Genomic DNA, 16,247 nt, shown 5'->3' on the forward strand with positions numbered 1-16,247 from the left:
AAAACTTTTGTCACGTAGTGATCGTCTTCTCAACAGAACATCTTTGATAATGTCTTCTGGCCAATCAGAATCAAGATAACGGCGTGGTGTTGTTGCAGGAAGTCCCGACGGAGAATACTTTTGCTGTAGTACATCTCTATATGACTATATACATCGATACAACACGTAATGAAATAAGACCCCACGGTTTGATGGTTGGATGGATGGGTGTGTGGGCTGTCTTTCATTTTGACAAACAGAACAATGGGGGCTATCCACCCTTATCCACAATGTAAAGTAATTCACAGCCTCTTCCCTCTTCTCTCTCTGAGGAGCAGCAGGTTCAGCTTTCAGAACAAAGTAACAAAAAACTAAAATGGCATTCATTTTTTTTTTTAAATGTGTAGTAATAGATTTATTTTATTATTTTAATTATATACATGAGCCCCACCACTGTATGGGTTAGCCCTACGGTACCATAGATTACCCAACTAAAATATTCTGGCGCCGCCACTGATCACATGTAAGAGCACTAACTAGCTATTATCACCCTTAGCTTGACACAAATGTATTAAATATATAATTAAGTGATAGCAAAATATAAATAAATAATTTCATGCAAACATTAATATTTGCTTGATTCCATTGTTGACTTTAAGATTCTGAAGTATCATGCTAATGTAACAGAGTTATAAAGGTTGGTGTAAAATCCGGGTTAAATTGGAGAATCACGCCATCTGGTGTTACAAACGCGTGCCTGCATTACTGTAGCTTTGTTACCGCAATGGATTGTGGGAGATTCTCATACCGCGTGAGGATCTTTTGAGAGTAAGGTTCGATTTTATTATGTCGGTGGACAAAATGTATGTTATTATTTTATTAGGACAATAACATTCTGTTGTGTTGTTTCGTTTAATGTTAGTCGTTTAATGCTCACAGCAACATGTTTTTTGTGTGATTGGCTATTTGTTTTATATGATTTATTAATGTGATCACCAATAGCTAATCTGAGCTAATAAGCTAACGTGAGCGTGGTGCTATCTCCAGAACGTGTCTTTTTTATGTGTCCATTCAAACGCAGGTATGTGAGTTTTGTACACCAGTTTGTATATGTTTAATTTTTCACATTGTTTACTACCACTATACGATCATTGGTGTGTTGTTGGAGATTTAGATACCGCGTGAGGATCTTTTGAGAAACGTTTCCTTTTTATGTGTCCATTCAAACGCAGAAACGCAGTGAAATAAACCAAAGTATTCACCAGCTCTGAGTGGTCTGTTGCCGAGGGGACACTACACCGGGGGTTACACTAACAACTCAATAACTTAGATTATTATTTATAGTTTGCTGAATAGTTTAATGTCCGCTTACCTTAGAAACGTAAAATGCGACGGCAGAATGTTAGCTTAGCTTGGTAGCTTCAGCTAGCTCTTGTATGAGGTGTGATTAGTGCCAAAGACTGAACTGAGCAGCCAACCGTACAATATTATACTATGGGCTGTATGATTAAATATTGTACTGTAAATGTTGTATTAAATAAAGTTAATATTACCAACGTAGATTAACGTCCCTGTAGCTTCTTATTGCACTAAGAAGCTTATTGCACTGTATATATGTATATATATTAGGGCCGGGACTTTAACGCGTTAATTAAGATTAATTAATTACACAAAAATGAACGCATTTTAATCGCACTTATTTTTGTACCGCGGAACGTTTCTCACTGGATGAGTTTCAGGGGTACCGATTATACTGGAGCACCAACTAACGTTCATGACTTCAGACAACAACAAACCACAGTGAACAATAGTCAAACATGAACGAAGAAGCTGATGAGACCGCTTTGGTTGGCCCCGTGGATAGGACATTTTGTTTTAAAAAACGGACGGATGGAAGCGTCGATAAGAGCAAGGTTGTTTGCAAATTATGCAAAAAGGAATTTGCATATCACCGCAGCACATCAAGCCTCAAGTATCACCTCAATGCAAAACCTATAGCAGCTAGCGTGGACGTTAGCCCGACTCGGAGTACAAGGACCCACACCCAATTCGCGTTGATCAAACAGTGGCCTATGCAACAGAGAGATTTTATTTTTCATCAGGATATTGGAAGAATAGGAGGGATTGAGGTCAATCACTGGCACTTTTTTATTTTATTTTAAATGGTACACTTTATGTTGAACTATTTATTATGTTGTTGGTGCAACTGGCACTTTATGTTTATTGTTTTGGCCAAGGTTATTGAGAGAGTTGGACTGAAATGTATTAGATTTTTTAAATCAACTGTTGGTAAATCAACAAAGTCTGTTATGGCCTCTGAAGCAACAGAGAGATGTTTTCTAATAGTCAGGGTTTCCAATGTTCTGAATGTACTTGAAAGTATTGTGTTTTACTTAAAAAACAAAGTGTTATAGTTTACAGAAGGTCTACCTACCTATAGGCTACCTGAATCTCTGAAATGTACTATATTCCTAAATATGCTATTGCTACACTTTATGGCAAAAATTTCACTTTTCTGTTGGTCTTGGTTAAGTACCACCTTGAAAAAAATAAACAATGTTTTGTTGCTTAAGCTTATGTATTCAGTCATTATTCAATGGTATACTAAAATCCATGTGAAAAAAATTGCTTCTCACTGTTCTCAGGTCAAATATTTATATGTGATTAAAAATGCGATTAATTGCGATTAATTAATTACACAAAGCCTGTAATTAATTAGATACATTTTTTTTATCGAGTCCCGGCCCTAATATATATATATATATATATATGTATATATGTATATGTATATATGTATATATGTATATGTATATATGTATATGTGTATATATTAGGGCTGCAACTAACGATTATTTTGGTAGTCGACTAATCGGTCGATTATTTTTTCGATTAGTCGACTAATCTAACGATTATTTCTGTCACACCCTCCATCTCTGCTTGCTGTGGGCACGGCTCCTTTTCCGGGCTCCAGTGCATGTTCTACCTCAAGTCTGCACACCTGTGAATGTCACCCTGTTGTCCAGTCCCAGGATCAATTCAATCGCATTTTATTCTTGTCATTTCGCAGACCCTTGTTAATTATTATTTTAAGTTTGGAATTAATTACAGCGTCCATAAAGCTCTAGTGTGCTCTACTACGCTGTAAGCTTGGCGCTGTTTAGCAGCTCGTTGGTGGACACGCAGCCTCAACATAACTGAAATAGCGTTTGCTTAGCAAGCATTAACCATGAGACGTTCTGTTTTCCAACATGTAAGCTAACGTAAACATGACTATGGCTAACTTGCTCAAACTTACCCATGATCCAAAGTAGCAGTCCTCACGGTTCCAGGGTGCTTGCGTTTTAAATGCTCGTGCATCACTGTAGTGCTGCCGTGGAATGCCAATTCCCCTTTACAAATTCTGCATTTCACTGACTTCTTTGGCTTGTCGTCTGTGAAATACTCCCACACTTTCGAAACTCTCGGTCTCGCTTTTTTGAGCTCTTCATCACCCTCATTCTCTCTCCTTTCCGCCATCGTTCGTATTCTTTCTTCTTTGTTGTTAGTACAGAATGCAGTCATGGCAGACAATGGAGAGTATACTGCCCCCAGCACTTCCTGTAGTGCATTGCAGTTACAAATGAACATTTGCGCAGTTTTGAATTAACGTTACCGGCTCTCTGATTGTTTTTATACGACGCGTCGACACTAAAATTCCGCGTCGACGAATTTTTATGATCGACGTCGTCGATTATGTCGACTAATCGTTGCAGCCCTAGTATATATGTATATATATATATGTGTATATATACAGTGCAATAATTATTTCATGCTAAATGAAGCCCTGTTGCTTGGATATCACTAGATCCTGTTACAGCGTAATATAAAAGTACATAACGATTGATGTGTAAATTAGCATAATTACTAGCTAGCCGCTAGCTGCTAACTGCCACAGCCGCCTCGTTAATATCAAAATCCATCGTATAACAATCCAGTACCATGCTGTCATGAATGTGCGGTGTTGTTACGTGTACAAATTGACGTGCTTAATGTGAATGGTTAAAGTCGCGCATGCTCTACTGTATGAGCGCACATGCGGGTACTTCTCAGACATGATGGTAATCTGTGACGTTTCGCTCTCTCAAAAGCTGGGCCATTTTATCTTCATGCGCCAATGAGCAGCTCTCATAGGAATGAATGAGGCCCCCCCTCCCACGCTGTATCCGGTTCTTTTTATACATCCATGGCTAAAACAGGGTGGATTGTCTGATAGTGTTATTCAGTCTATCCAGGCAGCTAGAGCGGGATCCACCACAGCCTGTTACAGGCCGAAGTGGCTGGGATTCCTCCGAAGGTGTGAGGAGTGGAAAATAGAGCCCCTATCTTGTGAGTTGGGATCTATTTTGTCATACTTACAGTTATTGGTGGAGAGATGGCTTGCTCATTCCACAGTGAAAGTGTATGCAGCAGCCATCTCGTCCTGCCATTCGGGGGCGGGGTGATCGGGAAAGCCCTGTCCAAGAAACGCCTGGCAGGCTGGCTCTGCGAGTGCATTGCACATGCCTACGGACAAGCGGGGAAAGTCTTCCCCACTCGGGTCCGTGCACACTCTACACGAACTATGGCTGTGTCAACAGCCTTATTTAACGGCGTGAGTGTGGAGGACATATGCACGGCGGCGTCTTGGTCAACGCCAGGCCCCTTATTAAAGTTTTATCTCTTGTACATGTCTGGCTCCTTTTCATCGTCTGTGCTTGCTGGGGCAACACAGGACTGGTGAGGAGGGAGGGGGGCTGTGGGTCAGTGGGACGTGACGCACACTGGGCCCATAGAGGCTGGAGGACTCATTACCCCTGCTTTAGGGGAGGGGGAGTCCTCCACGTCATAGCACACCTCCGCGGGGTAAGCGCGTTAGGGTGTGGTGCTGCAGCTGTGTCAGCCCCAGCCCCAATTTTTTCTCCACGGTTACGACCGAGGGAAAGGTGAGTGAGACGCAGCGGCTGCTAACCAGAGACAGTGAGATGGAACAGTGTTGTTGTGGGACAGACAGACACGTCCCCATCTGACCCAGAAAGCGACGCAGGTTCTGGTCCAGGCCAAGGGCGCCGGAAGCAGGGGGGCCAGGGGGCCATTGGCCCCCCCACTTTTCAGCCCTGCCCCACATTTTCGCAGCAGCAGATGCCGCGGAAAACTGTACAAATCCCGTTTCAATAATTCCCCTCTACTCTAAAGTCGCATCTAAAACGCGATCTGATCCAGCTGTGTACATTTTGTTATTTTTGATTGCTATATTCAGTCTCACTAGCTTCAGGCATGTTTGAAGCTTGTAAAGGGAAGATGACAGCTCTCACTCGCCACTCTGCTGTTCCTCAGCGCCGCTCCCCCTCCCTCCCGCTGAAATTATGAATGTAAGGTGTATAGTAATCATAGATAACACGGCAGGGTCCGTTACAGTTTGTTTTTATCTGATTTCAAATAAGCAAAGTCTTGGCTTTCAGTACATTAAACTTGTTTCGGCAAATTCAGATGATAAATAGGCCTACAACTTTGAAGCTTGTAACGGAATAATTACAAGCTGAGAACGGAGTAATTTAACGTCACTGCAGGCATAATAACAGCCGGTGTTTCTCGTGAGTCTTTTCCCCGGGAAACAAACACAACACACACAAACGCAAAAATACACAAACACGCACGTATATACACGCGGCGCGGAACACTGTACAAATCCCGTTTCAATAATTCCCCTCTACTCTAAAGTCGCATCTAAAACGCGATCTGATCTAGCTGTGTATATTTTGTTATTTTGTATTGTTATATATATTCAATCTCAGTAGCTTCACGCATTTTTTAAGCTTGTAAAGGGAAGACCACAGCTCGCCTCTCACTGGCCACTCTGCTCTTCCGCAGCGCCGCTCCCCCTCCCTCCCGCTGAAATTATGAATGTAGGGCATAGTAATCATAGATAACACGGCAGGGTCCGTTACAGTTCGTTTTCATCTGATTTCAAATAAACAAAGTCTTGGCTTTCAGAATATTAAACTTGTTTCGGCAAATGCAGATGATAAATACAGGTTTGAAGTTTGTAATGGCATAATTACAAGCGGAGAACTGAGTAATTTAACGTCACAACAGGCATAACAACAGCCGGTGTTTCCCGTGAGTGCAGTAATCCAAACGAAAATATCTTCCCTCCGTAGTATTTTTGATCATTTGCTCCGCTAATAATCAATCAGATCGATGGATTCCAGAGAAGAGAAACACTTTAAAGGCCTTTTTCTCAAAACGATGACTCTGTAACAGTCATTATATAATGTGACATATTTTGCTTAATATTTGGAGTACAAAAACAATCCTGATCTCATTAGAAAGCTAGGAATCAAAATGTGTCTTCGGGTCAATGCGAACGATTTCGATGGAGCAGGTCACTTTGCATTAGGTAAAATAAAGCAGGCAGACATAACAGGAAGAATATGTACATTTTAACCCAATCAAATAGGACATTGTCACACCATTCAAATGTATCCATGTAAATTACAACCAATAAAAAAGCTTAGATTTGTTTATTTGTTACGTTGTTTACTTTATTTGTTACGTTGTTCTGCTGTGTGTGTCAGCCGTTAACCTAGAGATATAAAGAATATATACACTTGCAAACATGTCAGAAGAACCAGCGCAGAAGAAAACTAAATACGGTCAATCTAAACTTAAATTTAACAACTGGAAGGTCACATCCCTGACTACCACATCTCCGGAGGCTGGACCTTCTTCAAACAGCGAAGCCAGATGAACCCAAAAGCAGCAGCTCTAGTCTGCGGCCGCAGAAACTGTCAAAACCGCCGCCGACCCCACCGCCGCCGTTGTTGAACCGAAACAGGCTGGTTCCAACTGCATGGAGGTTTGCTGTCGGGACATTGAGGCGGTTAAAGCTGTACAGCTAACTATCAGAAAAAAGGAGACCGCTAGTAGATTATTTGGGCAAAGAGAAAGTACTTCAACGCAGAATGGTACAAAAACAGAGTGGTTAATTCTTTGCAAAACCACTAAACGATAGTGATAAATTGCGATGTTAACAACCTCATGATAACCTCTTTTTTTTTTTTACTTAGGATCATACCTGTGTTTAGTCTAGAAAAAGGTGAATGTGTGCATTTTATTATAAAATTGTGTATATTTACAGACTGTTGCAAAAACTAAGAAGCTTATAAACATCAGGTTTAAAACTAAGAGCTTTACAAAAAAGTAACACAATTAAAGATGTTTGGAGTTTTATTTGAGTTATTCATTTACATTTTTTGTCAAAGAGATGCTGATTTGAAACCGTTGTAGCCGTTACGGCATTTCCTGTTTCTGCCGGAGAGAGGGGAGTTTGTCCCAAAGCTTGCCGCTGTATTTACTCCCTCCATCTGACAGGAGGGAGCCTCATGTGTCACTCCACGGAGTTCACTCCGTCACGGAGGGGGAGTGTCTAGGGCGTAGTTTGGGATTGGGCCATACACACGCACTTTTTTTGGCCCCCCCAATTCTAAAATGAATCCGGCGCTCCTGGTCCAGGCTCTCGTCATCTCACGCCTAGACTACTGCAACTCCCTCCTGGCTGGTCTACCTGCATGTGCCATCCGACCTCGGCAGCTCATCCAGAATGCAGCTGCTCGTCTGGTCTTCAACCTTCCTAAATTCTCCCACACCACACCACTCCTCCGCTCCCTTCACTGGCTTCCAGTAACTGCTAGAATCCACTTCAAGACAAAGGTACTTGCGTACCATGCTGCGAATGGATCTGGCCCTTCCTACATCCAGGACATGGTTAAACCGTACACCCCAGCATGTGTACTCCGCTCTGCATCAGCCAAACAGCTCGCTGCACCCGCACTGCGAGGGGGACCCAAGTTCCCATCAGCAAAAACATGTGGGTTTGCTATCCTGGCTCCAAAATGGTGGAATGAGCTCCCCTTTGACATCAGGACAGCAGAAAGCTTACACATCTTCCGGCGCAGACTGAAAACTCATCTCTTTCGACTCCACTTCGAGCGATAGAACTATTAACAAAGCAGTTATATACTAATAAAGGACTGGCTTATCTAAAGCCAGTTGAGTAGCACTTGAAATATTTTGGCTCTATGAAACCTGATGTACATATATGATTCTGTTTTCTTCAAGTTTGTATTTTGTCGGTCGAACGCACTTATTGTAAGTCGCTTTGGATAAAAGCGTCAGCTAAATGCAATGTAATGTGGGACGACAGTGCGTGTATACATCGGGGCTCCGCCCACTGTACCCATAGCCTGTGAGAGATATAACGAGGGGTTACGTATGGTAACCCTTGTTATATAAACACAGGCGGAGCCCTCTACTCAGGGACCCTGTCTGTCCTATGCTGCTCGCTGAGGAGAAGTGTAGGATGACGGGAATGGGAGGCATGGCCACAGGCCAGGCTCCAGGATGAAATGACTGAGGGGGCTGTTAAAATATCCGAGGGGGCGATTTTTTTTTCACAACAACGAAAAATACTGGCAATGTAATTAATTGACACACCAAGCTTCTTTCCTTCTCACTGCTCTATGTCTTTGCTTCTTTATTTGTATTTCGGATTTACCCCCATCATTCTGTTCTTTTCCTCTGATCTTTAACGATAGTACAGATTATTAGATGGCTGCACTTTGGTTAACAGAATTTAATTTAATTGTCTTCACAGTCACAATCTCAGTATCATCTGCAGTAATGGTGGACCGGCCTTTCACTGACTTGCAGTCTGCGGAGGTCTACTCCCACCTGTTGAGTACTTCTGTGCTGAGGTGAATTTCCCCCGGAGACGGAGCAGAGAGATGGAGCGGCTCCACCCGCTGCAGCCTGCTTTCCACCTGTCTGGTGTCTGCGATCTGCGGAGGCCTGCTCCCACCTGTAGAGTACGGCTGTGCTGAGGATTTTACCCCGGAGAAGTCGCGGAGAGACGGAGTGGCTCCAAGCTTCGGGCTGGAGCCTGCTTCCACCGGGCGCCTACTGCTGTGCGGAGGAGGATTTTACCACGGCTGGGGCCTGCCCTCCACCTGTCCTGGTTCTGCTGTTGCGGAGGCCTGCTCCGGGGATACCACGGAGAGACCAGAGCGCTTCCACGCTGCTGCTTTCGCCTGTCCTTTGCTGCTGTGCTGATTTGCTCCAGGAATGTCGCGGATACTGTGTGCTGGTCTGGGAAAATGGCCCATATCGGGATTCTGCTGTGCCTGTTAACTGTTTTGGACTATGAGAAAATCACAAGTCATTCTGAGAAGTCTACTGGATTCAGGTCTGTTCTGCCACACGCAGTGGTCATCCCCTGCAAAGGTTCGGATGTGATGCACAAACAATTACCGGTTGCTTTGTCACAGACAATCTGCTTTTTTTCCTGCGATGATGGTTCTTCAGGACTTCTTCTTAAGCTCAAATCACACTCTCGCAGACTTTTCCGGTGTTTCTAAAGTAGATGACAATGTATGTGTGCCGATTAAGAGGAAAAGATGCCTGTTTTTTTTGTTGCTATTACTGTCATGAAATGTACAACCTCAATACACTCTCACTCCATAATCGTCCAGGAGCAACGTTTGGTCAGGGTCCCGTGGCGTGCAGTTGTGACGCTCCTAGGCTCCTTCAGCTTCATAAAGGGACGCAAATAGCTTTCAACTGATTGCAATGTATTCCCATCTGCGGCTGGATTTGACGCTCATGGAAGCACGGCATTCGTTTGTGTCGGCTGCCCTTAAAGGCAATGTGAGCGTCCATTCCCATTGGATAATGGAGAATTGTACACCCGGAAGTAAGTATTCCCCTTACTGTCGATTGATTTTACAGTGATATCTGCACTACTCATCGACTAAAAAACATCAGATTATCTTTGTTAATTACACAACATTGATTGGTTTAAATGGTGTCCAAAGCTTTTGTATTTTTCCCCTTCGATTCGGAGAAACAAATATTTTTTCGGAGTAAAGGATGGCAGAAAACACTACACTACCCAGAATCCCCAGCTATCGTTTAGGACTACACCTTGTTCTCTGTTTGACAAACCCCGTTTTTTTTCACCATTCATTCCAATGGCTGGCGTATCACGGGATCTTCAAATTTCTGACTGCAGAAAAAAAAAACATGACCGAACTTCGTTTTATTCTCGGTGGAAAATGCCTATTTTAAAGTTAGTTTGGCCATTAAAATGCGTTTTGATGTCATTTGATGCGAGAAATATGAGTTGTTATTTCAGATTATGTGTGCAGTGGATGTACATGATCTTTAGTTTGCTAGTTATTATGAAGATTACTTCAGGAAATTGCGTCCATAGAACGTTTTCATTGTTACCAAGGTGGTTGCTAGGGACGCTGCTATCGATATTATTTCTGTTATGTTCTGTAACTGTTTAATGGTGTTATCTTTATTGCTACCCCCTTCCCCGTCAATGTATAGTGTTGATCCGCAGCGCAAACGTATTAGTTTAACAAAATCCGCATCAAAAGATAAGTTATTTTACCCTGTGCAATTCCAGTCTCACATCTCACATCACATCGTCATTAACAAATAGACCAAAAAGATTTAAAAAAAATAATAATAATACTTTATTCCGAGTGTGCTTGCTTTTCTCTTTGAAAGTCATCACATAACGGCATTGTAATACACGGTTCGGCTGCATTAAATATTACATATCTGCCGTAGTTCTCTATTTATAGAGCCCTGGTGAGAAGACTTCTAGACAAACATGAGGAACTGCCGCCAACACTGAAAACGTGACGTGGATCATAAATATATCAGCAATTAAACAACATCTTACATTTCTTTTCACACAATACGTCTCTTTGCAGGATCAACACTAATTCGGCTGACTTTTATATTTGATCCAATTGGTAGATAGGCTGTATTTACACCATAAAGGTGCACAGCTGATAGAAAGGGACACCTGGTGGTTAAAGCATGTTATTGAATTTCATTATTTTTATTATTAGATATTAGGATCCCTATAATGTATATTCATTACTCGTTATTCTCTACTAATAGTTAATTAAAGACTGTATATAATGACTATTTTGCACATCCCTTTCAAGATTTCAAGATTTTCTAACGTTTATTGACATATATTCACAAACGGTGTAGTTATGCAATGAATGAAAAACTTGGGTCGCAGGTTCCTCATTAGCGCATTACAAGACATCTATCAATATTTGTGCATGCCTCCAGCAATGTTAACTATGTTGAAGCACTTATTTTAACTGATATTATACATATGTATTATACTCTTATAGGCTGTATATAGATATTTCATCTCCGGCCTTGTCAGGTATTGAACAATCAATAAATAAAGAACACAGAATTATTAAATATAAAACACAGAATTTGTGTGATTATACTAAATGATTTACAAATAAACACCACTGCATATTTACAACTGTTACACATGCTGATGTATCGCAAATGTTTCCAACTTGGGATCAATAAAGTATATCTTATCTTAAGATGATCGATGGCTACTGCCATATTTGCTAAATTTGCCTCTGAACCTTGACAAGTGCATGTTTTAGGCTTATCAATTAATGTAATGTAATGTTATCAATTAGCAACAGGAGGGGTCACAAACATAAGACCAGCTGTTAAATAAAGCTCTTCTGACCTTAGCTGTCATATTATATATATTAATGCTGCCCATTATGGGCACAAGCAATTTTCCCCCATTTATTAATTATATGTTTCAAAATTTGAGTGTTTCCTATCCCCTAAACCTCCAGGGATGTACACAGTATACTGGCATCTTCTTATTATGGGAAATACGAAAACATCTTTTAAAACTACAACTCCCAGTAGAGACGTGCCATAGATAGAGAACATGTTGCGAAACACAATATCGATAGCAGCGTCCCTAGCAACAAGTAACAAGTAGTTAATACATTAAGAAAAAGGCATTTTAAACAGTCATTAAAAAGCAACACAATCTACCTGCATTGCATCACTCTAAACGTGTAATAACGTGCTTTAACCAGTAGGTGGTTTGGGTTAAAAAGCTGTCAAGTTTACAGTGTTAAAAAAATAAAATATACTGCTGTTTCTGGTTTAGTTTACTACGGATATATTTAGTTATTTTTTTGATATTTGTAACACAAAAGCGATGGAAAAAACCCACAGCAACACAGAAAAGATGGTCTTAACATGACCCAGCGGTCTAGTAGTTAATAAAAAACAATAATATCAAAACAAAATAGTACTACTAACTTTATTGTGAAATTCAGACTGAATGGTAAAAGAATAGTTTCCGGTCTATTCTGAGCCCGACCTCTGTAGATAAATAAAAATAAAGAACTACGACAGATTTGTAATATATTTAATGCAGCCGAACCATTTATTACAATGCATTCATGTGATGACTTTCAAAGAGTAAAGCAAGCACTGCTGAATAAAGTATGATTTTATCTTTTACGAAACTTTTTTTTTTCATATGGAATGCAGTTGGAGGTCAACCAATCACAGAGCTTGAGAACTAATCACGGGGTTTGTCAACCAGAGCACATGGTGTAGTCCTAAACCACTGGTTCTCAACGGGGGCGGTACCGCCCCCCAGGGGGCGTTCAGAGAACATCGGGGGGCGCTGGAAGCAATATTTTTGAAAGGGGGGCGTTGAGGTGTTCTTGGGGGGCGTTCACGAATAATGTCTTTTTGTCATGAAAAACGCTGGCCACAGCGTCTTTTCCTGTACAAAAAGCAGCTGTCAGCATCTTTTGTTGCTATAGGAAACCACAACTCTGCTTGCGATTGGTCAGCTGTCAGCAGTGTTATTACGGGTACGTTCGTAAATGCACGAACGTTCAGTCCGCTCGGACAACCCGTCTGTTCCGCCAGAGCACCCAGCTGTGAGCGCTCAGAGCGCAGCGCTCTGGACTGTGGAAAGGGGACGCTCGGAGCGCTCTGAGCGCATTTACGAACGTACCCTACAAAAAGCAGCCGGGAGCGGACCGGAAGTCGTTGTAATTTTGGGATCGCGACTGTTAATAATCTGTGTCACTTTGTTAAATTTTGATATGTTTTGATATGACAAATTCCACTAACAGATTCGAACTAAGTGGTCAGTTTATGAAAATAATACCAGTTTCTATGTCTGCTACGACATGGAAGAGCTGGCTAGCCAGGCTGCTCCACACAGAGCTATGTTTGTTCAAAATTACAACGACTTCCGGTCCGCTCCCGGCACGATGTCTTGTCATGTCACCAGCTAGCCCTCTAGTGTTATCGTGACACTACCCCCCCCCCCTAAATATTAGCATCATCAAACAACAAAAATCATATCACATCAGCAAAATGTCCGTGAAAAAGATAAAATGCAGACAGTACTCTATTGAATATCTTAGCTATGGCTTCATACCGTCTCCTACCAATGCACAACTCCCAATGTGTTTACTTTGCGAACATGTATTTTCCAATGAGGGAATGAAACCCTCACGTTTAAAGAAGCACCTTACCAAGATCCACCCGGATAAGGCAGATAAGGAGCGTCCGTTCTTCCAGGCCCTCAAAGAGAAACATGGTAGGAGCACCATCAGCAGTCTCTTCGCTAGGAAGACCACCCAGACTGACAGCGGGCTAATAGCGTCATATAACATCTCCTTGCTGATAGCCAAATGTGGGCAGCCGTTCACAATCGGAGAGAAGTTGGTACTCCCTGCCATCAAAGAGGTCATATCTACTGTGATGGAGCGTGATCCCACACAGGTGCTGAAATCCATCCCACTCAATAATGACACCGTAGCACGCAGGATTAATGAAATGGGTGCTGATACAGAGGAGCAGCTGTGTGCCATCCTGCGGGAAACTCCATTCAGCCTTCAGCTGGATGAGACAACCACTTCTGACAACAATGTTCTGTTGATGGCCTATGTCCGCTATAGCACCTCCAACAGTCAGGAGATGGCTGAGGAATTTTTATTTTCCAAATATCTGGTCACAGACACCAAGGGCCAGACAATTTTTAATGCACTGGATGCTTATCTACAGGATAAGTCAATCCCGATCAACAACATCCTCGCATGTGCTACTGACGGCGCCCCTTCCATGGTTGGCAGGTACCGTGGCTTCACCACTCTGCTGAAGGAGCAGGTCCCGCATGTCCTCACAGTCCACTGTGTCTTGCACTGCCACAACCTTGTGGCCAAATCTAAAAGTCCACCTCTCCACAAGTCTCTCAATGTTGCAGTAAAGGCAATAAACAAAAAAAAGCCCACGCCCTGAATAACAGATTGTTCCGACAGCTGTGTCAGGAAAATGATGAGACCTTTGAGCGTCTTCTTCTCTACACTGATGTCCGCTGGCTCTCAAAAGGAAACTGCCTTGCTCGTTTTTGTGAGCTGTTTGACAGCATCGTGGAGTTCCTGGAGGAGGTGGATGCAGCTCTCGGGGAACAGGTGTCATCCAGCCGCTGCGACATCATGTACCTCACAGACTTCTTTGGCAAAATGAATGAAGTAACGCTGAAGCTCCAAGGAAAAGGAGTTACTCTGATCCAGAGCAAGGCGGTCATCCACAGTCTCACCTCCAGGCTGGATCTATACTGGCAGAGCATAGGCAGGAGGCAGTTTGCTCATTTCCCGCTGTTGACCAAGGTGATCTAGCCTAGGCTACTAAATAATGATAATAATAAATAATACATGTAATAAATGTAGGCTACTCTATGCAACACTATATTTGTGTTCCTGGTTAGTATAAATAACTTATGTTCTGAATGTATTATGAGAATAAAGAAACATAAATTAGTAAACTAATTAGCAATAAAATAACCAGTTTAAAATCGGATGGTAACATTCTGCACCGATAACAATTTCCTGGTTATACTCATTGCAGGTGTCTGAGGCTCTTACCGATGAGCTCCTTCTCATTTACACAGACCACCTGAGGATGGTGAATGCCGACTTGAAGATCCGCTTCAGAGATCTTTTGGACCTCGATGTTCCCACCTGGGTGGTGCAGCCCTTTCAGGCGGACGTGGCGGAATGCGAGCCAGCAATACAGGAGCATCTCATCGACATCCAGAGTGACGATGAGGCCCAGGCTATTTTCCGCACCTCTGGCTGGGGCAACATGTGGGTCAAATACTCTCAGCATTACCCGGCTCTCTGGGAGAAAGCGAGGCTGCTTCTTCTGGCTTTCCCAACCACATACCTCGTGGAGCAGGGATTCAGCCAGGTCCTCCACATGCAGTCCAAGTACCGCAATCGCTTGAACTTGACGGCCTCAGGTGCACTGCGACTGAAACTAAGTTCTCTGCAACCCGCAGTGAAGAAACTGGCGGAGAACCACCAAGCACAGGGCTCACACTAACCTTCCCCCCCCCCGCAATTTGGCGAAATGCAACACCTTTCCGACCTGTTAGTTCTGTAGGCCTAATTTACAGTTTTGTAGCCTACTGTTTGTTCTGCACTGGACATGTGTGAAATTGCTTCTGTTCCGTAGCAGTCTGTTTGTATTCTCTGCTCTTGTCTGAGTTTGTTTAACACTCATAAATATCATTTTTATTCACATTCACATGGCTTTTCTGCTCTCTGGTAAACTAATGATAATGATATTCCAACTGCCCAGTTAAATCAAATCTATTATTTGGCATTCAGTGACATTCTTTTTAAATGATATAACACAGAATTTGTGTCAACATTAATATTCAGGGAAGAAAAATAAGTCTACTTTTTTTGATGGGGGGCGGTAAGAGACCTGGTTAATGGACAGGGGGGCGCTGGCCCAAAAAAGGTTGAGAACCCCTGTCCTAAACGATAGCTTGGGATTCTGGGTAGTGTAGTGTCTTCTGCCATCCTTTACTCCGAAAACATATTTGTTTCTCCGAATTGAAGGGGAGAAAAACAAAAGCATTGCACACCATTTAAACCAATCAATGTCGTGTAATTAACAAGGATAATCTGGTGTTTTTTAGTCGATGAGTAGTGCAGATATCACTGTAAAATCAATCGACAGTAAGGGGAATACTTACTTCCGGGTGTACAATTCTCCGTTATCCAATGGGAATGGACGCTCACATTGCCTTTAAGGGCAGCCGACACAAACGAATGCCGTGCTTCCATGAGCGTCAAATCCCGCCGCAGATGGGAATACATTGCAATCAGTTGAAAGCTATTTGCGTCCCTTTATGAAGCTGAAGGAGCCTAGGAGCGTCACAACTGCACGCCATGGGACCCTGACCAAACGTCGCTCCTGGACGATTATGGAGTGAGAGTGTGTTGACAACCCTGGTCCGCCCTCTAGTAGTAGCCAGATCGCTACTCCTGCTGATTTTAAAGCTAGGTCTG

At 42.6% G+C, this 16,247-nt stretch overlaps 1 protein-coding gene across 1 annotated transcript; it reads left to right on the forward strand.

Annotated features, from left to right (window-relative positions):
* Positions 1–8,676: 8,676 nt before the first annotated feature.
* Positions 8,677–15,270, forward strand: LOC307013432 (zinc finger BED domain-containing protein 5-like; the record flags this gene model as incomplete). Its single annotated transcript, XM_079640832.1, has 4 exons — positions 8,677–8,734; positions 8,861–9,098; positions 14,150–14,555; positions 14,794–15,270. The coding sequence occupies 4 exons, from the start codon at positions 8,677–8,679 to the stop codon at positions 15,268–15,270; spliced, it is 1,179 nt and encodes a 392-aa protein (XP_079496958.1).
* Between the last annotated feature and the right edge of the window lie 977 nt (positions 15,271–16,247).

The sequence above is a fragment of the Notothenia rossii genome (genome assembly GCF_949606895.1).
Source record: "Notothenia rossii genome assembly, chromosome: 7".
In the NCBI taxonomy this organism is placed as follows: Eukaryota; Metazoa; Chordata; class Actinopteri; order Perciformes; family Nototheniidae; genus Notothenia; species Notothenia rossii.